Source organism: Oncorhynchus keta, chromosome 31 (genome assembly GCF_023373465.1).
Source record: "Oncorhynchus keta strain PuntledgeMale-10-30-2019 chromosome 31, Oket_V2, whole genome shotgun sequence".
In the NCBI taxonomy this organism is placed as follows: Eukaryota; Metazoa; Chordata; class Actinopteri; order Salmoniformes; family Salmonidae; genus Oncorhynchus; species Oncorhynchus keta.
In genome coordinates this window covers 23,397,783-23,414,575 of record NC_068451.1, presented here as the reverse complement: position 1 = coordinate 23,414,575, position 16,793 = coordinate 23,397,783, and the positions used below count along the sequence as shown (strand labels likewise).

The window sequence follows — 16,793 nt, the reverse complement described above, 5'->3', positions numbered from 1 at the left end:
AGATTAGAGTTGAGACAGGGTGAAGACATCAATCTACTGTCAAGGTATATTCATAATTCATATAATAAGCTGCACTACCCAAGTGTTTGCTTATTTTGAGTGTTTAACTGTATATTAATTGCATACAGTATAACTTATGTAATGATATATATATATATATGATATATATATGCCATTTAGCAGACGCTTTTATCCAAAGCGACTTACAGTCATGTGTGCATACATTCTACGTATGGGTGGTCCCGGGAATCGAACCCACTACCCTGGCGTTACAAGCGCCATGCTCTACCAACTGAGCTACAGGAGGATTCAAAATCAAATTTTAAGACAGCCTTGCATGACATTCCAACAAAACTCCTTAAAACCAGTTTACTTGTTTACAAAGCTAAATTTGGCCTTGTGAGCAGCAAATTTGTGTTTGTCGACTTCTCCAAGAGAATACCACCGTGTGAACCACACAGCTGTGTTGCAGTCATGTTGAGGTCAAGATACAGTCTGAACTGCAGAGAATACTGGCCATCTCAAACTGGCAGTTGTAGTGCACTGTACATGTATCACTGTCTCCTGTAAGAATTTCAATCAAATGCAGATGGTAAGAACCTGCACTTAAAAGTACTGAGACTAATGAAAACATATATTTAGCTTTCTGCTGCCTTCAGGGTCAAATTCATACCACACCATGATGGAAAATGCTTTGTCATAATGCTGACCTTGGCAGTGCACCTTTTGCCTCTGATTGGATTTCTGTTGACCAATCAAACAGTTCCATTAAACGGGGCGGCACAACGAATTCTGCATATATACCAGAGGTGCAGATTAACCCCTTTCATCGACAGGATCATATAGCAACCATGATTTCTCTGGTCTTCGTTCTGCTCATTGGAGCCGCTTGTGAGTATAATAATGACCATAGAAAAAGAACAGGACTGTGTAATGACACTAACATCACAAATGTGTTTTTTTGACTTTATTAAGAAATATGTTGTTGTCGTTTTATCATAGTGCTATGCTTTTCCATCTCAAAAGCTGAGGTAATATCGCTAAGAATATGCCTGCTCTCTGTTTACAGTCGCCACGGAGGACGACAAGATCGTTGGAGGGTATGAGTGCAAGGCCTACTCCCAGCCCCACCAGGTGTCCCTGAACTCTGGGTACCACTTCTGTGGTGGCTCCTTGGTCAATGAGAACTGGGTTGTGTCTGCTGCTCACTGCTACAAGTCGTAAGTACACTCCCAAGGGAGCTACTAGCAACATATTGAGTCAATAACAACTAGCAGCAATTTGATAAGCTTAACTCTTGCGAAACTTGAACTCCACATTCACATGAACTCTCTCTCTTTCAGCCGTGTGGAGGTGCGTCTGGGCGAGCACAACATCAAGGTGACTGAGGGTAGCGAGCAGTTCATCTCTTCATCCCGCGTGATCCGTCACCCCAACTACAGCTCCTACAACATCGACAATGACATCATGCTGATCAAGCTGAGCAAGCCCGCCACCCTCAACACCTACGTGCAGCCTGTTGCTCTGCCCAGCAGCTGTGCCCCCGCGGGCACCATGTGTACCGTCTCTGGATGGGGCAACACCATGAGCTCCAGTGAGTGCAGAACCTGGGTCAAAGGTTACATGTGCCAGTTGGTCATCTTCATGGTGACTGAGTGTGTTTACAGACATAGCAAATGTAGACCTATTATTAAAAACACTCATTATATCTAACTATAACTCGTTCTCCACCTCCCTCCCTCCTTACAGCCGCTGACAAGAACAAGCTTCAGTGCCTGAACATCCCCATCCTGTCCTACAGCGACTGTAACAACTCCTACCCTGGCATGATCACCAACGCCATGTTCTGCGCTGGATACCTGGAGGGAGGCAAGGACTCTTGCCAGGTACTTACCACACTGACATCAATTCAGTGGTTCCACTGATGACTTTAGATGTACTTTTTCAATTGATTAGAAATTGATAATGAAATAACCAATTCAAATCACTTGTCTCCTCTCTCTCTCTCTCTCTCTCTCTCTCTCCCTCTCCTCTCTCTCTCTCTCTCTCTCTCTCTCTCTCTCTCTCTCTCTCTCTCTCTCTCTCTCTCTCTCTCTCTCTCTCTCTCTCTCTCTCTCTCTCCCTTCCTCTCTCTCTCGATCTCACAATCTTTCTCCCCTTCTTTATCTATCTCTCTCAGGGTGACTCTGGTGGCCCTGTGGTGTGCAATGGTGAGCTCCAGGGTGTTGTGTCCTGGGGTTATGGCTGTGCCGAGCCCGGTAACCCCGGTGTCTACGCCAAGGTAAGACAGAAAACCGGTTTTCCTGTTGTGTTTCAGGAAAACATCAACATTCATACATCACTGTGATATCCCTTGGTTTCCTGAAGGAAAAAGACATTGAGTCTATAAAACATTGATTGATGGTTCTCATGTTGCCTCCCATTGAGCGTGTCCACTACTGTCTCCCTTCTTCTTCTCTTCCTTCAGGTGTGCATCTTCAATGACTGGCTGACCAGCACCATGGCCACCTACTAAGTCTGATCCTAGCTTCGATCCTCCAGCATGGTCCCAGAAGTCTACAACATCCTGTGCAGTTCAACATCTACCTTTTATACTGGAGATGAAATACTAATGACAAATAAAGCATTTAACATAATTTGAGTTACTGTGTCTATTCCCAAGGTATAAAACTATAAAAAATAAATATACTGTAGAAGGTACTTCTTACATGCATGCAGCATAGAACACATGTTCATGAATGTAGTAGTGCAATAGTATGTTCTGTATGTCATCAAAGGAGTGTTGATTACAAGTGGAATGTCTCAATTTGTGTTGGTTTATAAATGCTGTAATTATAACAGCTTGAGCACTTCTAATGTACATATACTGTAGGTGTTTTTAAGGCTTCAATAAACTATAAGGGATAAGTCCGAATACACAATGTATTCTGATAATATCAAGAAAGTATTGATCTTCAGTTGACCAATCAGAGTATGTTAAAAGAGGGTCCTACCAGTCCCATGTATTTTTGGCTATCAAGTATTGTAAGTGGGAACCTATCAAACAAAACTTGGGTTGCAGACTCTCTGGCTCCACAGAATACAGACTGACTGCACAGACTACTCTCTCTACAAATCATTAGGATTATGTTATTTCTTCATTTGGGTGAACTATCCATTTAACCTTGTAAACTGTTAGGAGGAATCATTTCTCACTATAAACATCTTTCTATTGGAAACGTCATAGACGTGTTCATATTTTCCGTAAATCCATGTGGCAACATTAATTATTGTTTTTTTGGAGCTATGCCTGTGTAAATGCCAGAGAGAAGCGATCACTTGATGCATAAAAACATTTACTACTTTGTATTTTCTCCAATGCTCCAATGAATCAAAATTAACTATATTCAGTGAAGAGTGCCTTTTGTCTACACATTTTAAATTGCTGCTACAGTATGCTATTAACACATACTGTTGTGTATGTGTGTAACGGATTTCCTCCTCTTCGTCTGAGGAGGAGTAAGGATCGGACCAAAACGCAGTGTGGTTAGTGTCCATATTGATTTATTCAAAAACACAACTGAACACTGGAACAAAATAATAAACGTGAAATATACAAAACTTGAAACAGTACCGTGTGGCCAAAACACTCACACGGAAACAAACACCCACACACCAAAAGTGAAACCCAGGCTACCTACGTATGATTCTCAATCAGAGACAACTAATGACACCTGCCTCTGATTGAGAACCATACTAGGCCGAACACAAAAACCAACATAGAAAAACAAACATAGACTTCCCACCCCAACTCACACCCTGACCATACTAAAACAAACATAGATTTCCCACCCCAACTCACACCCTGACCATACTAACACAAACATAGACTTCCCACCCCAACTCACACCCTGACCATACTAAAACAAACATAGACTTCCCACCCCAACTCACACCCTGACCATACTAAAACAAACATAGACTTCCCACCCCAACTCACGCCCTGACCATACTAAAACAAACATAGACTTCCCACCCCAACTCACGCCCTGACCATACTAAAACAAACATAGACTTCCCACCCCAACTCACGCCCTGACCATACTAAAACAAACATAGACTTCCCACCCCAACTCACACCCTGACCATACTAAAACAAACATAGACTTCCCACCCCAACTCACACCCTGACCATACTAAAACAAACATAGACTTCCCACCCCAACTCACACCCTGACCATACTAAAACAAACATAGACTTCCCACCCCAACTCACACCCTGACCATACTAAAACAAACATAGACTTCCCACCCCAACTCACACCCTGACCATACTAAAACAAACATAGACTTCTCACCCCAACTCACACCCTGACCATACTAAAACAAAGAATAAAATAACAAAACTATGGTCAGAACGTGACAATGTGTTCAATAGTGTAAGGGGGTTCGAAGGCTGGAACGTCAACTATAATGACAGTTAAGATCAGACAGAGGCAGCATACAGGAGCGATATAAAAAGTCACTTTAATCTCTATAAACAACCACCATCTCAATCAGTTCACGTGACAGATAGGAATTTATAGACACAGGTCAGGCATTACCAATCAATGATAATCAATTAGTAATCACACTTACAATAGCTTACTTGTAACCCATTTCACCGACAACTTAAAAACCCACTCATGTAGTAAAAACTCTTAGGGCTCTATTCAATCAGATCCGATTTAGCAGACATCGGCATAGTGGTTGGTTGTTTTCTGGTTGTTGGAGGTGCAACTGCATTAAAGCTGTCAAATCCACAAGTGGCTCCCAGCCTAGTGGTTAGGATTTGGCTCTCTCACCGCCGCGTCCTGGGTCCGCTTCCTGGTCAGGGAACTGCTTTTGGGGGCTCCCGAGTGGTGTAGCAGTCTAAAGCACTGCATCTCAGTGCTTGATGTGTCACAACAGACACTCTGGTTTGAATCCAGGCTGTATCACAACCGGCCGTGATTGGGAATCCCATAGGGCGGCGCACAATTGGCCCAGATTTGGCCAGTGTAGGCTGTCATTGTAAATGAGAATTTGTTCTTATCTGACTTGCCTAGTTAAACCTGCATTTTTTAGACTACAGTAATTCCTTTAATGATTTTTCTTTAATTATGTTACCGATTTGGTTTTAATCACTTAATAATTCTTAAAAATGTACCCGCTCACAACAGTATCGCTAACGTAATGACTTGAAAGAATAAGTGAATTCAAAAGAAGTATTATAGTCGAACGTGTTTAGAATTTTTACTCTTTGAGATCAAAAGGTGCCATTGGTAACATGAGTTATCGCTTTGAGTTTTTACACATTAATGATGTTCATGTACCTTGTCCATGTAAAGGAATTTTGAAAAGCCACTTTCAAAAGGCCCCAAACGGCACACTATGACACACTACAAAAGGTCATTCTTTACATTACATTGCCCTTATTACTGTGTAATTACTCATGTAATTACACTGTATTAATTATGAATAATTATTCATTATAAATTACTAATAATTATTAAGTATTGAAATTGTTACAGTGAGTTACAATGCACTTACAGCAGTGAGCCTAACCCCAACTTTAGCCCTAACCCTAACCCTATTTTTTATTTTTATTTTTTTATTTCACCTTTATTTAACCAGGTAGGCTAGTTGAAAACAAGTTCTCATTTGCAACTGCGACCTGGCCAAGATAAAGCATAGCAGTGTGAACAGACAACACAGAGTTACACATGGAGTAAACAATTAACAAGTCAATAACACAGTAGAAAAAAAAGGGGAGTCTATATACATTGTGTGCAAAAGGCATGAGGAGGTAGGCGAATAATTACAATTTTGCAGATTAACACTGGAGTGATAAATGATCAGATGGTCAGATGTTTTATATGTGAACTCATATGCAAATCAAATATTGGTGTGCAAAAGAGCAGAAAAGTAAATAAATAAAAACAGTATGGGGATGAGGTAGGTGAAAATGGGTGGGCTACTTACCAATAGACTATGTACAGCTGCAGCGATCGGTTAGCTGCTCAGATAGCTGATGTTTGAAGTTGGTGAGGGAGATAAAAGTCTCCAACTTCAGCGGTTTTTGCAATTCGTTCCAGTCACAGGCAGCAGAGAACTGGAACGAAAGGCGGCCAAATGAGGTGTTGGCTTTAGGGATGATCAGTGAGATACACCTGCTGGAGCGCGTGCTACGGATGGGTGTTGCCATCGTGACCAGTGAACTGAGATAAGGCGGAGCTTTACCTAGCATGGACTTGTAGATGACCTGGAGCCAGTGGGTCTGGCGACGAATATGTAGCGAGGGCCAGCCGACTAGAGCATACAAGTCGCAGTGGTGGGTGGTATAAGGTGCTTTAGTGACAAAACGGATGGCACTGTGATAAACTGCATCCAGTTTGCTGAGTAGAGTGTTGGAAGCAATTTTGTAGATGACATCGCCGAAGTCGAGGATCGGTAGGATAGTCAGTTTTACTAGGGTGAGTTTGACGGCGTGAGTGAAGGAGGCTTTGTTGTGGAATAGAAAGCCGACTCTTGATTTGATTTTCGATTGGAGATGTTTGATATGAGTCTGGAAGGAGAGTTTAAAGTCTAGCCAGACACCTAGGTACTTATAGATGTCCACATATTCAAGGTCGGAACCATCCAGGGTGGTGATGCTGGTCAGGCGTGCGGGTGCAGGCAGCGAACGGTTGAAAAGCATGCATTTGGTTTTACTAGCGTTTAAGAGCAGTTGGAGGCCACGGAAGGAGTGTTGTATGGCATTGAAGCTCGTTTGGAGGTTAGATAGCACAGTGTCCAAGGACGGGCCGGAAGTATATAGAATGGTGTCGTCTGCGTAGAGGTGGATCAAGGAATCTCCCGCAGCAAGAGCAACATCATTGATATATACAGAGAAAAGAATCGGCCCGAGAATTGAACCCTGTGGCACCCCCATAGAGACTGCCAGAGGACCGGACAGCATGCCCTCCGATTTGACACACTGAACTCTGTCTGCAAAGTAATTGGTGAACCAGGCAAGGCAGTCAGGGAACTAACCCTAACCCTAACCCTAAATACAATGCAAAGTACGTACAATGCAACAATGGTTAGTAATTATAATACGTGTTACACTGTAATTACAGGAATAATTACACAGTAAGAAGGGCACTGTAATGTAAAGTGTAACCATCATATAAAAACATACTACTTTTGTTTTGCTTATGAGTTCACATATAAAACATACTGCATGTGATTTGCATATGAGTTCACATATAAAACATAGTACATTTGATTTGCATATGAGTTCACATATAAAACATGCTACTTTTGTTTTGCATATGCGTTCACATATAAAACATACTGCATGTGTTTCACATATGTGTTCACATATAAAACATACTGCATGTGTTTCACATATGTGTTCACATATAAAACATACTGCATGTGTTTCACATATGTGTTCACATATAAAACATACTGCATGTGTTTCACATATGTGTTCACATATAAAACATACTGCATGAGTTTCACATATGTGTTCACATATAAAACATACTGCATGTGTTTCACATATGTGTTCACATATAAAACATACTGCATGTGTTTCACATATGTGTTCACATATAAAACATACTGTGTTCACATATGTGTTCACATATAAAACATACTGCATGTGTTTCACATATGTGTTCACATATAAAACATACTGCATGTGTTTCACATATGTGTTCACATATAAAACATACTGCATGTGTTTCACATATGTGTTTATAAAACATACTGCATGTGTTTCACATATGTGTTCACATATAAAACATACTGCATGTGTTTCACATATGTGTTCACATATAAAACATACTGCATGAGTTTCACATATGTGTTCACATATAAAACATACTGCATGTGTTTCACATATGTGTTCACATATAAAACATACTGCATGTGTTTCACATATGTGTTCACATATAAAACATACTGCATGTGTTTCACATATGTGTTCACATATAAAACATACTGCATGTGTTTCACATATGTGTTCACATATAAAACATACTGCATGTGTTTCACATATGTGTTCACATATAAAACATACTGCATGTGTTTCACATATGTGTTCACAATAAAACATACTGCATGAGTTTCACATATGTGTTCACATATAAAACATACTGCATGAGTTTCACATATAAAACATATGTGTTCACATATAAAACATACTGCATGTGTTTCACATATGTGTTCACATATAAAACATACTGCATGTGTTTCACATATGTGTTCACATATAAAACATACTGCATGTGTTTCACATATGTGTTCACATATAAAACATACTGCATGAGTTTCACATGTGTTCACATATAAAACATACTGCATGAGTTTCACATATGTGTTCACATATAAAACATACTGCATGTGTTTCACATATGTGTTCACATATAAAACATACTGCATGTGTTTCACATATGTGTTCACATATAAAACATACTGCATGTGTTTCACATATGTGTTCACATATAAAACATACTGCATGTGTTTCACATATGTGTTCACATATAAAACATACTGCATGTGTTTCACATATGTGTTCACATATAAAACATACTGCATGTGTTTCACATATGTGTTCACATATAAAACATACTGCATGTGTTTCACATATGTGTTCACATATAAAACATACTGCATGTGTTTCACATATGTGTTCACATATAAAACATACTGCATGTGTTTCACATATGTGTTCACATATAAAACATACTGCATGTGTTTCACATATGTGTTCACATATAAAACATACTGCATGTGTTTCACATATGTGTTCACATATAAAACATACTGCATGTGTTTCACATATGTGTTCACATATAAAACATACTGCATGTGTTTCACATATGTGTTCACATATAAAACATACTGCATGTGTTTCACATATGTGTTCACGTGCCATAACCTTCGGTCAGTTCTAAATATGTTGACTTTCCACTTAAACAGGCTTCTGTCAATTTTAAGGCCCGGCCCGAAATCAGAAAAAACGTACCCTTTAGTGAGTCCATTAGCTGCTCCTCCCTGTCGCATGCTCTGCATGTGCTCTGCTCATGGTGGCTCTGTGTCTGTGACTATCAAGCAACAGCTCCGCTTGGGCTGCTCTGCATGCGCTCTGCTCATGGTGGCTCTGTGTCTGTGACTATCAAGCAACAGCTCCGCTTGGGCTGCTCTGCATGCGCTCTGCTCATGGTGGCTCTGTGTCTGTGACTATCAAGCAACAGCTCCGCTTGGGCTGCTCTGCACAATGAAGAGACATGAGAGAGCAGTTAGCTGTTAGCTACTTTCTGTCACACTACATTCTTATTTTCTGTGAAATAATCTCTCCTGTCTTATATTTGACGAAGTTGTTATGATCTTAGTGATGTGTCACTACAGCTTTGATCTTAGTGAGATATGACAGTATTGAGCAGCACAGCATGAGCAAATGACTCAGCTTCGAAATCTTAGTGATCAATTTATTGATAAGCGAGCCCTGCCTGTACCCTAGCTTCGATGAAAAAACAGCCTTATTTATAGTGTCATGGCCTGTCCGGGTTGGAGTTGGGTAGCAGAGCTCTAGGAGTCATTCATCTGGCTAGTGTCAGACTTCTCACAGGCCTTATTAGACAGGAAGGGGATGTCTTCACACTGGAGTTTAAACAGGTTGGACACTGACAGAGACAGCCACACTTTCAGGACCCCCATCAGACCCCCAGTCTCATCGAATCCCATTTTACACTCAGTCTGCATTCACACCAGAGTCAGTGTAGATGTTTCCCCATCCAGACACCACACACATGTCCCCGGCCTTGGGGCAGGCTGTGGGCAGGGCGATGGGCTTGACAAACTTGTTGAGAGTGACAGGGTGGGCCAGCTTCAACAGCATAATGTCATGGTCCAGGGTCTGGTAGTCATAGCTCTGGAGCTAGTAGATGGCGTCCACAGACAGAGATGATTTGTGAGTGAAAACTGGAGAGAATACATGAAACAGAAAGAAAATATAATGCACTGAAGGAGGAAGAGAGGCTTGAGGGAAAAGATAAGTGAATGTGACCTTAGTACTTACATAATCCAGCAGTGGGAGGCAACCATGATCCACTGGTCGTTGATGAGGGAGCCTCACACTCATAACCCCAACGATCCTATTATCCATAGGAGCTGCCACTGAGGGAAAGAAGGATAGGGAGGGAGGGTGAGATGAGAAAGAGAGGAGGATGGAGAGAGGGAGTCGTGTTCAGAAAGAATGACAGGAGGAAGGAGACAGAAGACAGACAGATGCAGAGGTTAGAGTTAATGTTACAGTATATTATACAAGATGGGCAAATGGGGAGCATTAACCTTTCAGCAAGACAATAACCTACAAGGCCAAATCTACACTGGAGTTGTTTACCAATAAGATAGTGAATGTTTCTGAGTGGCCAATTTACAGTTTTGACTTAAATCTGCTTGAAAATATATGACAAGACTTGAAAATGGCTGTCTAGCCATGATTTCCAACAATCTTGACAGAGCTTCAAGAATGTTGACAATAATAATGGGCTAATATTGCACAGTCCAGGTGTGTAAAGCTCTTATAGACTTAGCCAAGAAGATTCACAGCTGCTTCTAGATTGTTAACTCAGGGAGCTGAATGCTTATGCAACAACTATATTTTAGTTATACAATTTCTGTGAATCTTAAAAAAAACAAAAACATTTTCTTCCACTTTGATATTACAGATTATTTTGGGTAGATTGTTGACAAAAAAAATTCTATCCATTTTAATCCCACTTTGTAACACAATAAAATGTTCCAAAGGGAATTTGTTTCAATTAACTGATTTCCTTATGTGAACTATAACTCAGTAAAATCTTTGAAATTGTTACATGTTGCATTTTATAATTTTGTTCAGTATAATTGAACACTTATAGGAGATTCTGGAGCGGCGCCTGAGAGCGTTTTCCACCACCATCAACAGAACATCCAATTTGTAAGTCGCTCTGGATAAGAGCGTCTGCTAAATGACTTAAATGTAAAATGTAAATGTATGAATACTTTTTCAAGGCACTGTAAATGCACTGTAAATGTATCTTTAAAACTGCTAAGTTTTCTCTCTGTGCAACGTTCTGAGTGTAGTGGGTGAGAAGTCAGGCGCAGGAAGCAGAGAGTTCAGGGTAGTGCTACTGTAACGGATGTGAAACAGCTAGCTTAGTTAGCGGTGGTGCGCGCTAAATAGCGTTTCAATCGGTGACGTCACTTGCTCTGAGACTTTGATGTAGTAGTTCCCCTTGCTCTGCAAGGGCCGTGGCTTTTGTGGAGCGATGGGTAACGATGCTTCGAGGGTGACTGTTGTTGATGTGTGCAGAGGGTCCCTGGTTTGTGCCCGGGTATGGGCGAGGGGACGGTCTAAAGTTACACTGTTACACTACTTTAATGCACAACACGGCGAACATAAGCCAACCCCAGGAAAACACAGGGCGTATAACAAAACAAACGGCCCAAACACGGGGACTTAAACTGTCCAGCAAAACCCACGAAATGGGAAACACGTAACCCACAGATGTGTGCACAAGTTACACAAAACAGAAGGTCACAATAATGAATCCCGCACAAAGAACCAGGCGGGCCGGCTGACTAATAAAGCCTCCCTAATTATACCCAACTCAAAACAGGTGTACTCAATAAACACATAAGGAGGGGGAGGAAAGAATCAGTGGCAGCTAGTAGGCCGGGGACGCCGCCGCCGAGCGCCACCCGAACGGGAAGGGGAGCCACCTTCGGTCGGAGTCGTGACACTCTGTCTCATGGCAAAATGTATAGAATTGCAGGAAATGTGCTTTAAAACGGCAACAAAAATCTGCTTTGTAGCAAAACATGTAGAATTTGCTTGAAAACTGGAAAACTTTCTCTGCTGAAGCCAAGAAGTAGACCTTTAAACTGTTCTTTCCCAGGGCCCAAAACTTTAGTCTGGCCATGTATTGCAGAATTCATAGTAAATGTCATTGCATTCTAAAGGAGTGGTGTTCTGATTATGAGGGGGTCCCTGGTGAATTTGCTAACACAAAACGGGTTCCCGGCCCCAAATAGTTTGAAAACCGCTGTACTTGACTACTGTATTGTGGTCGGCAATGTTGACAACAGAAAAATGAGACAGTAATTTCATTGAATCAAAACTTCTATGAAGATCCTGACATCATCAATGAAATTAAGAACTATGACAAGTTTACCCAATCAGAGAATGCAGCCAAGGTCAAGGAGGACCTGGATCTCCTAGAGAATGTGACACTTAACATCGCTGTGACAGGGAAAAGTGGGTCAGGAAAGTCCACTTTCGTTAACGCCTTACTTGGTTGGACTGGATGGGGACGAGGGAGCAGCAGAAACCAGAGTGATGGAGACCACCATGAAGGCCATTAGATGCTCCCATCCCACCATGACTAACGTGAAAATCTGGGACCTGCCTGGTATCAGCCCCCCAAACTTTAAAGCAAAGAATTACCTGAAGGAGGTCAAGTTTGAAACCTACGACTTCTTCGTCATCATCGGCACTGTGAGGTTCAAAGAGAACAACATCATGCAGGCCTCAGAGATGAAGATGTTCTACTTTGTCTGTTCGAAGATCGACAATGACATCCGAGCTGAGGCATGGAAGAAGAACTACAGGGAGGAAGATTTGCTCTCCAAGATCAGACATACAGTAATTGTGAGGAGAACCTGAAGACCGTAGGGAGCCCAAAAGTCTTCCTCATCACCACCTTTGAGCTGGGGAAGTACAATTTCCAGCAGCTGCTTGACTCTCTCTCTCAAAAAACCTCCCAGAGCACAAGAGGTCAGCCTTGATCCAGTCTCTGCCGGTTGGCTCCAAAGTCATGATTGAAAAGAAGAGGAAGGAGCTTTTCAAAACTCCTTGCGTTGCAGCTGCTGCCACCTCAAACACAGCAGCCGTACCCATCCCTGGCTTCTCAGTGGTCTGTGAGGTTGGTATTATGCAGGCCTTCCTCTGCAGGCCCTTCATAGCCTTTGGACGAGATGAGACTCTCAGAACGTGTCAATAAGCCAGTGGGTGAACTGGGCTCAGCGATGAAGTCTCGCTTCGCTGGGGGGGGGGTCGATGAGAAGGTGGTGGCTGGAATGCTGAGTACAACAGCTATGGTGGCAGCTAAGACCATTGTGGTTGAGTTGACTAGCATACCTGCCATTGGTAGGTTTGGATCAGTGGGGATTGCCTTTGCCACTACATTACACCTTCTGGACAAAAAGAAAAAAAAGAAAAGAGATGGTGGAGGTTGCTAAAGCAATGCTCATGATGGCAGGTGTAGAATGATGTAAAATTATCAAACTGAAAACACCTTGTTATATAAACACCTCGGATACTATAATGGCTGCAAAAACATATCCTACAGGTCAAATGTCTAATCACTTTTGTTACCATGACAACCGAGTCAGGAACCCAATGTTTGAGTTTGTTAACTTAATTATAGATTTGTTATTAGAATTAGCATCATTATTAGCATTAACATTTTGTTAGCTATAGCATTGTTGTTAGCATTATCATCTTAATTAGCTGTAGCATAGTTATTAGCTATAGTGTTATTACTAGCATTTGTATCATCATTAGCATTGTTGAGTGCAAAACAATGGATGCTATACATACATCTGTTATAAAAAAATGTGTTAACATTTTGATTTGTCTTTGTGACATTTTTTCCCCTGCTTTGTACTCTTTATAATTGTCAGTATTTGATTGTACTAGTAACTGGCAGGTGAATGCTTGGGAAATGTAAAGTTGTCTATCAAAAACAATATGTGAGTTCATATTGAAGTAATGACATCTATTTTTATTTGAGATATTTTGTAATTGTATGTACACTGTCACATGCACAGGGTCGCAGATGTTGTTGCAGTGTTCAGCGAAATACTTCATTTAAGATTCGAGCTCCAACAGAGCAGGTGTGAATGAAACAATAAAATACTAATTATACTGAACAAAAATATAAACGCAACATGCAACAATTTCAACTATTTTATTGAGTTACAGTTCATATAAGGAAATCAGTTAATTGAAATAAATTCATTAGGCCCTAATCTATGGATTTCACGTGACTGGGCAGGTGCGTAGCCATGGGTTGGCCTAGGAGGGCATAGGCCCACCCACTTGGGAGCCAGGCCCACCCACTTGGGAGCCAGGCCCACCCACTGGGGAGCCAGGCCCACCCACTGGGGAGCCAGGCCCAGCCAATTAGGATTAGTTTTTTGGCACAAAAGGGCTTTATTACAGACAGAAATACTCCTCAGTTTCATCAGCTGTCCGGGTGGTTGGTCTCAGATGATCCCGCAGGTAAAGAAGCCGGAAGTGGAGGTCCTGGGCTGGCGTGGTTACACGTTGTCTGCGGTTGTGAGGCCGGTTGGATGTACTGCCAAATTCTCTAAAACGACATTGGAGGTGGCTTATGGTAGAGAAATTAACATGAAATGATCTGGCAACAGCTCTGGTGGACATTCCTGCAGTCAGCATGCCAATTGCATGCTCCCTCAAAACCTGGAACTTGGAATTGTGGTGTGTGACAAAACTGTACATTTTATTGTCCCCAACACAATGTGCACCTGTGTAATGATCATGTTGTTTAATCAGCTTCTTGAAATGCCACACCTGTCAGGTGGATGGATTATCTTGGCAAAGGAGAAATGCTCACTAACAGGGATGTAAACAATGGAACATATGGAACATTTCTAGAATCGTTCATCTCTGCTTGTGAAAAATGGGACCAACACTTTACATGTTGCATTTATATTTTTGTTCAGTATACATTTAGTTGAGATGCATAGCAAGCTGTGCAAGTGGATAAACCTTATGTAACCTACTGTAACCACATGGGCTATCTTCACTTATTCTCTGTTCACATTAGAATGGGAAAAAAAATCATAATTATAAATGCAAAAAGTCCACTTCTTTGAATATATATGCCAATTAAATTGATAAATGTGACGGAATATAGGCCTATAGTATGGGCATCTCTGTTTTCTCAGTGTTTTGTCAGTACAGAACCTTTTTTATTTCTATATACTTGTTTTAAATATATGCAGTTCTGTCCTTGAGCTATTCTTATCTATTATTGTTCTGTATTATGTCATGGTTTATGTTTTCTTTGGGCCCCAGGAAGAGTAGCTGCAGCTTTTGCAACAGCTAATGGGATCCTAATAAAATAACAATAACCACCACTCCAGACTGAGGTAGAGATGGGTCCGTACCTCAGAACAGACTATTAGAACAATTATACAGTACAGATTTACAGCAGTTATTTGGCTGGGTATGACATTATCAATTGCACATCAAATCAATCAATCAATCAAATGTATTTATAAAGCCCTTTTTACATCAGCTGATGTCACAAAGTGCTGTACAGAAACCCAGCCTAAAACCCCAAACTGAAAGCAATGCAGATATAGAAGCACGGTGGCTAGGTAAAACTCCCTAGAAAGGCCGGAACCTAGGAAGAAACCTATAGAGGAACCAGGCTCCTAGCGGGTGGCCAGTCCTCTTCTGGCTGTACCGGGTGGAGATTATAACAGAACATGGCCAAGATGTTCAAACGTTCATAGATGACCAGCAGGGTCAGATAATAATAATCCCAGTGGTTGTAGAGGGTGCAACAGGTCAGCAACTCAGGAGTAAATGTCAGTTGGCTTTTCATAGCCGATCATTCAGAGTTAGAGACAGCAGGTGCGATAGAGAGAGAGTCCAAAACAGCAGGTCCAGGACAAGGTAACACGTCCAGTGAACAGGTCAGGGTTCCATAGCCGCAGGCAGAACAGTTGAAATTGGAGCAGCAGCATGACCAGGTGGACTGGGGACAGCAAGGAGACATCAGGCCAGATAATACTGAGGCATGGTCCTATAACCCCACCCACTTTGCCAAAGCACAGCCCCCACACCACTAGAGGGATATCTTCAACCACCAACCTACTACTGTGAGGTTCTGTGTTATACACTATAGCCCTTACCATATCATATGTGATGGAATATTATTTGCTTGTGTGGGTATATGTGTTATGCAACAAAGCTGACTTGAGACATTGTTAACAGTTTCAGGGCCATGGGCCTTTCTCATGATGGAAAAATACCGAATAACATGAAGACAGGAACTGTGCAATGAGTTGGGGGGGCACATTCAGAATGTAGTTTTGCGATAACAGGAGCCAGGAGCCTGATAACTGTATATTCTACACAACTACAACGATTGACCGCTGGAGTGCCCGGGGGATGGGACCAGCTCTGCGCCAACAATCAACGATAGGCTAGGTGAGTCTAAACCACGCCCAGTCTCTACTCTGACATGCCGGCTCGGAAGCAGGAACTACTTCTGTCATCAGAGTATATTATAATATCTTTGTCAGGTACAAGTCAGTTCTCTGTTTTGCCCTACGAGGTGGGACAGAGAGCCCGTATATACGAAAATTGCATTTACCACTTATTGCTTAGCTAATAAAAAATACATAGCATACAATCAGTGACTCAGTGTCATACTTATCCTGATACCAGATTCGAATTGACACAACCCTAACACTACCCTGAGACAAGGCCGAGTATAGCCCACAAAGATCTACCCCACGGCATGAACCTGAGGCGGGTGCCGACCCGGACAGGAAGATCACGTCAGTGACTCAACCCACTCAAGTGACGATTGGAAGAGCGCCAGTAAGCCAGTGACTCAGCCCCTGTAATAGGCTTAGAGACAGAGAATCCCAGTGGAGAGATGGGAACCGACCATCACGTGTTATGCATTCAACAGACGACAGCAACACTCAGTCCA

General features: G+C 41.8%; 1 protein-coding gene across 1 annotated transcript in view; it reads left to right on the top strand.

Annotated features, from left to right (window-relative positions):
* The first annotated feature begins 763 nt into the window (after positions 1-763).
* LOC118375775 (transmembrane protease serine 9) overlaps positions 764-16,793 on the top strand; it is a 35,977-nt gene continuing 19,947 nt past the window's right edge. The window contains exons 1-8 of the mRNA XM_052489098.1: positions 764-891; positions 1,070-1,220; positions 1,344-1,594; positions 1,750-1,886; positions 2,180-2,281; positions 2,468-2,512; positions 12,287-12,679; positions 12,804-13,027. Of these exons, the coding sequence (XP_052345058.1) occupies positions 852-891; positions 1,070-1,220; positions 1,344-1,594; positions 1,750-1,886; positions 2,180-2,281; positions 2,468-2,512; positions 12,287-12,679; positions 12,804-13,027 (1,343 nt within the window). The 5' untranslated portion in view covers positions 764-851. The remainder of the gene's footprint in view (positions 892-1,069; positions 1,221-1,343; positions 1,595-1,749; positions 1,887-2,179; positions 2,282-2,467; positions 2,513-12,286; positions 12,680-12,803; positions 13,028-16,793) is intronic.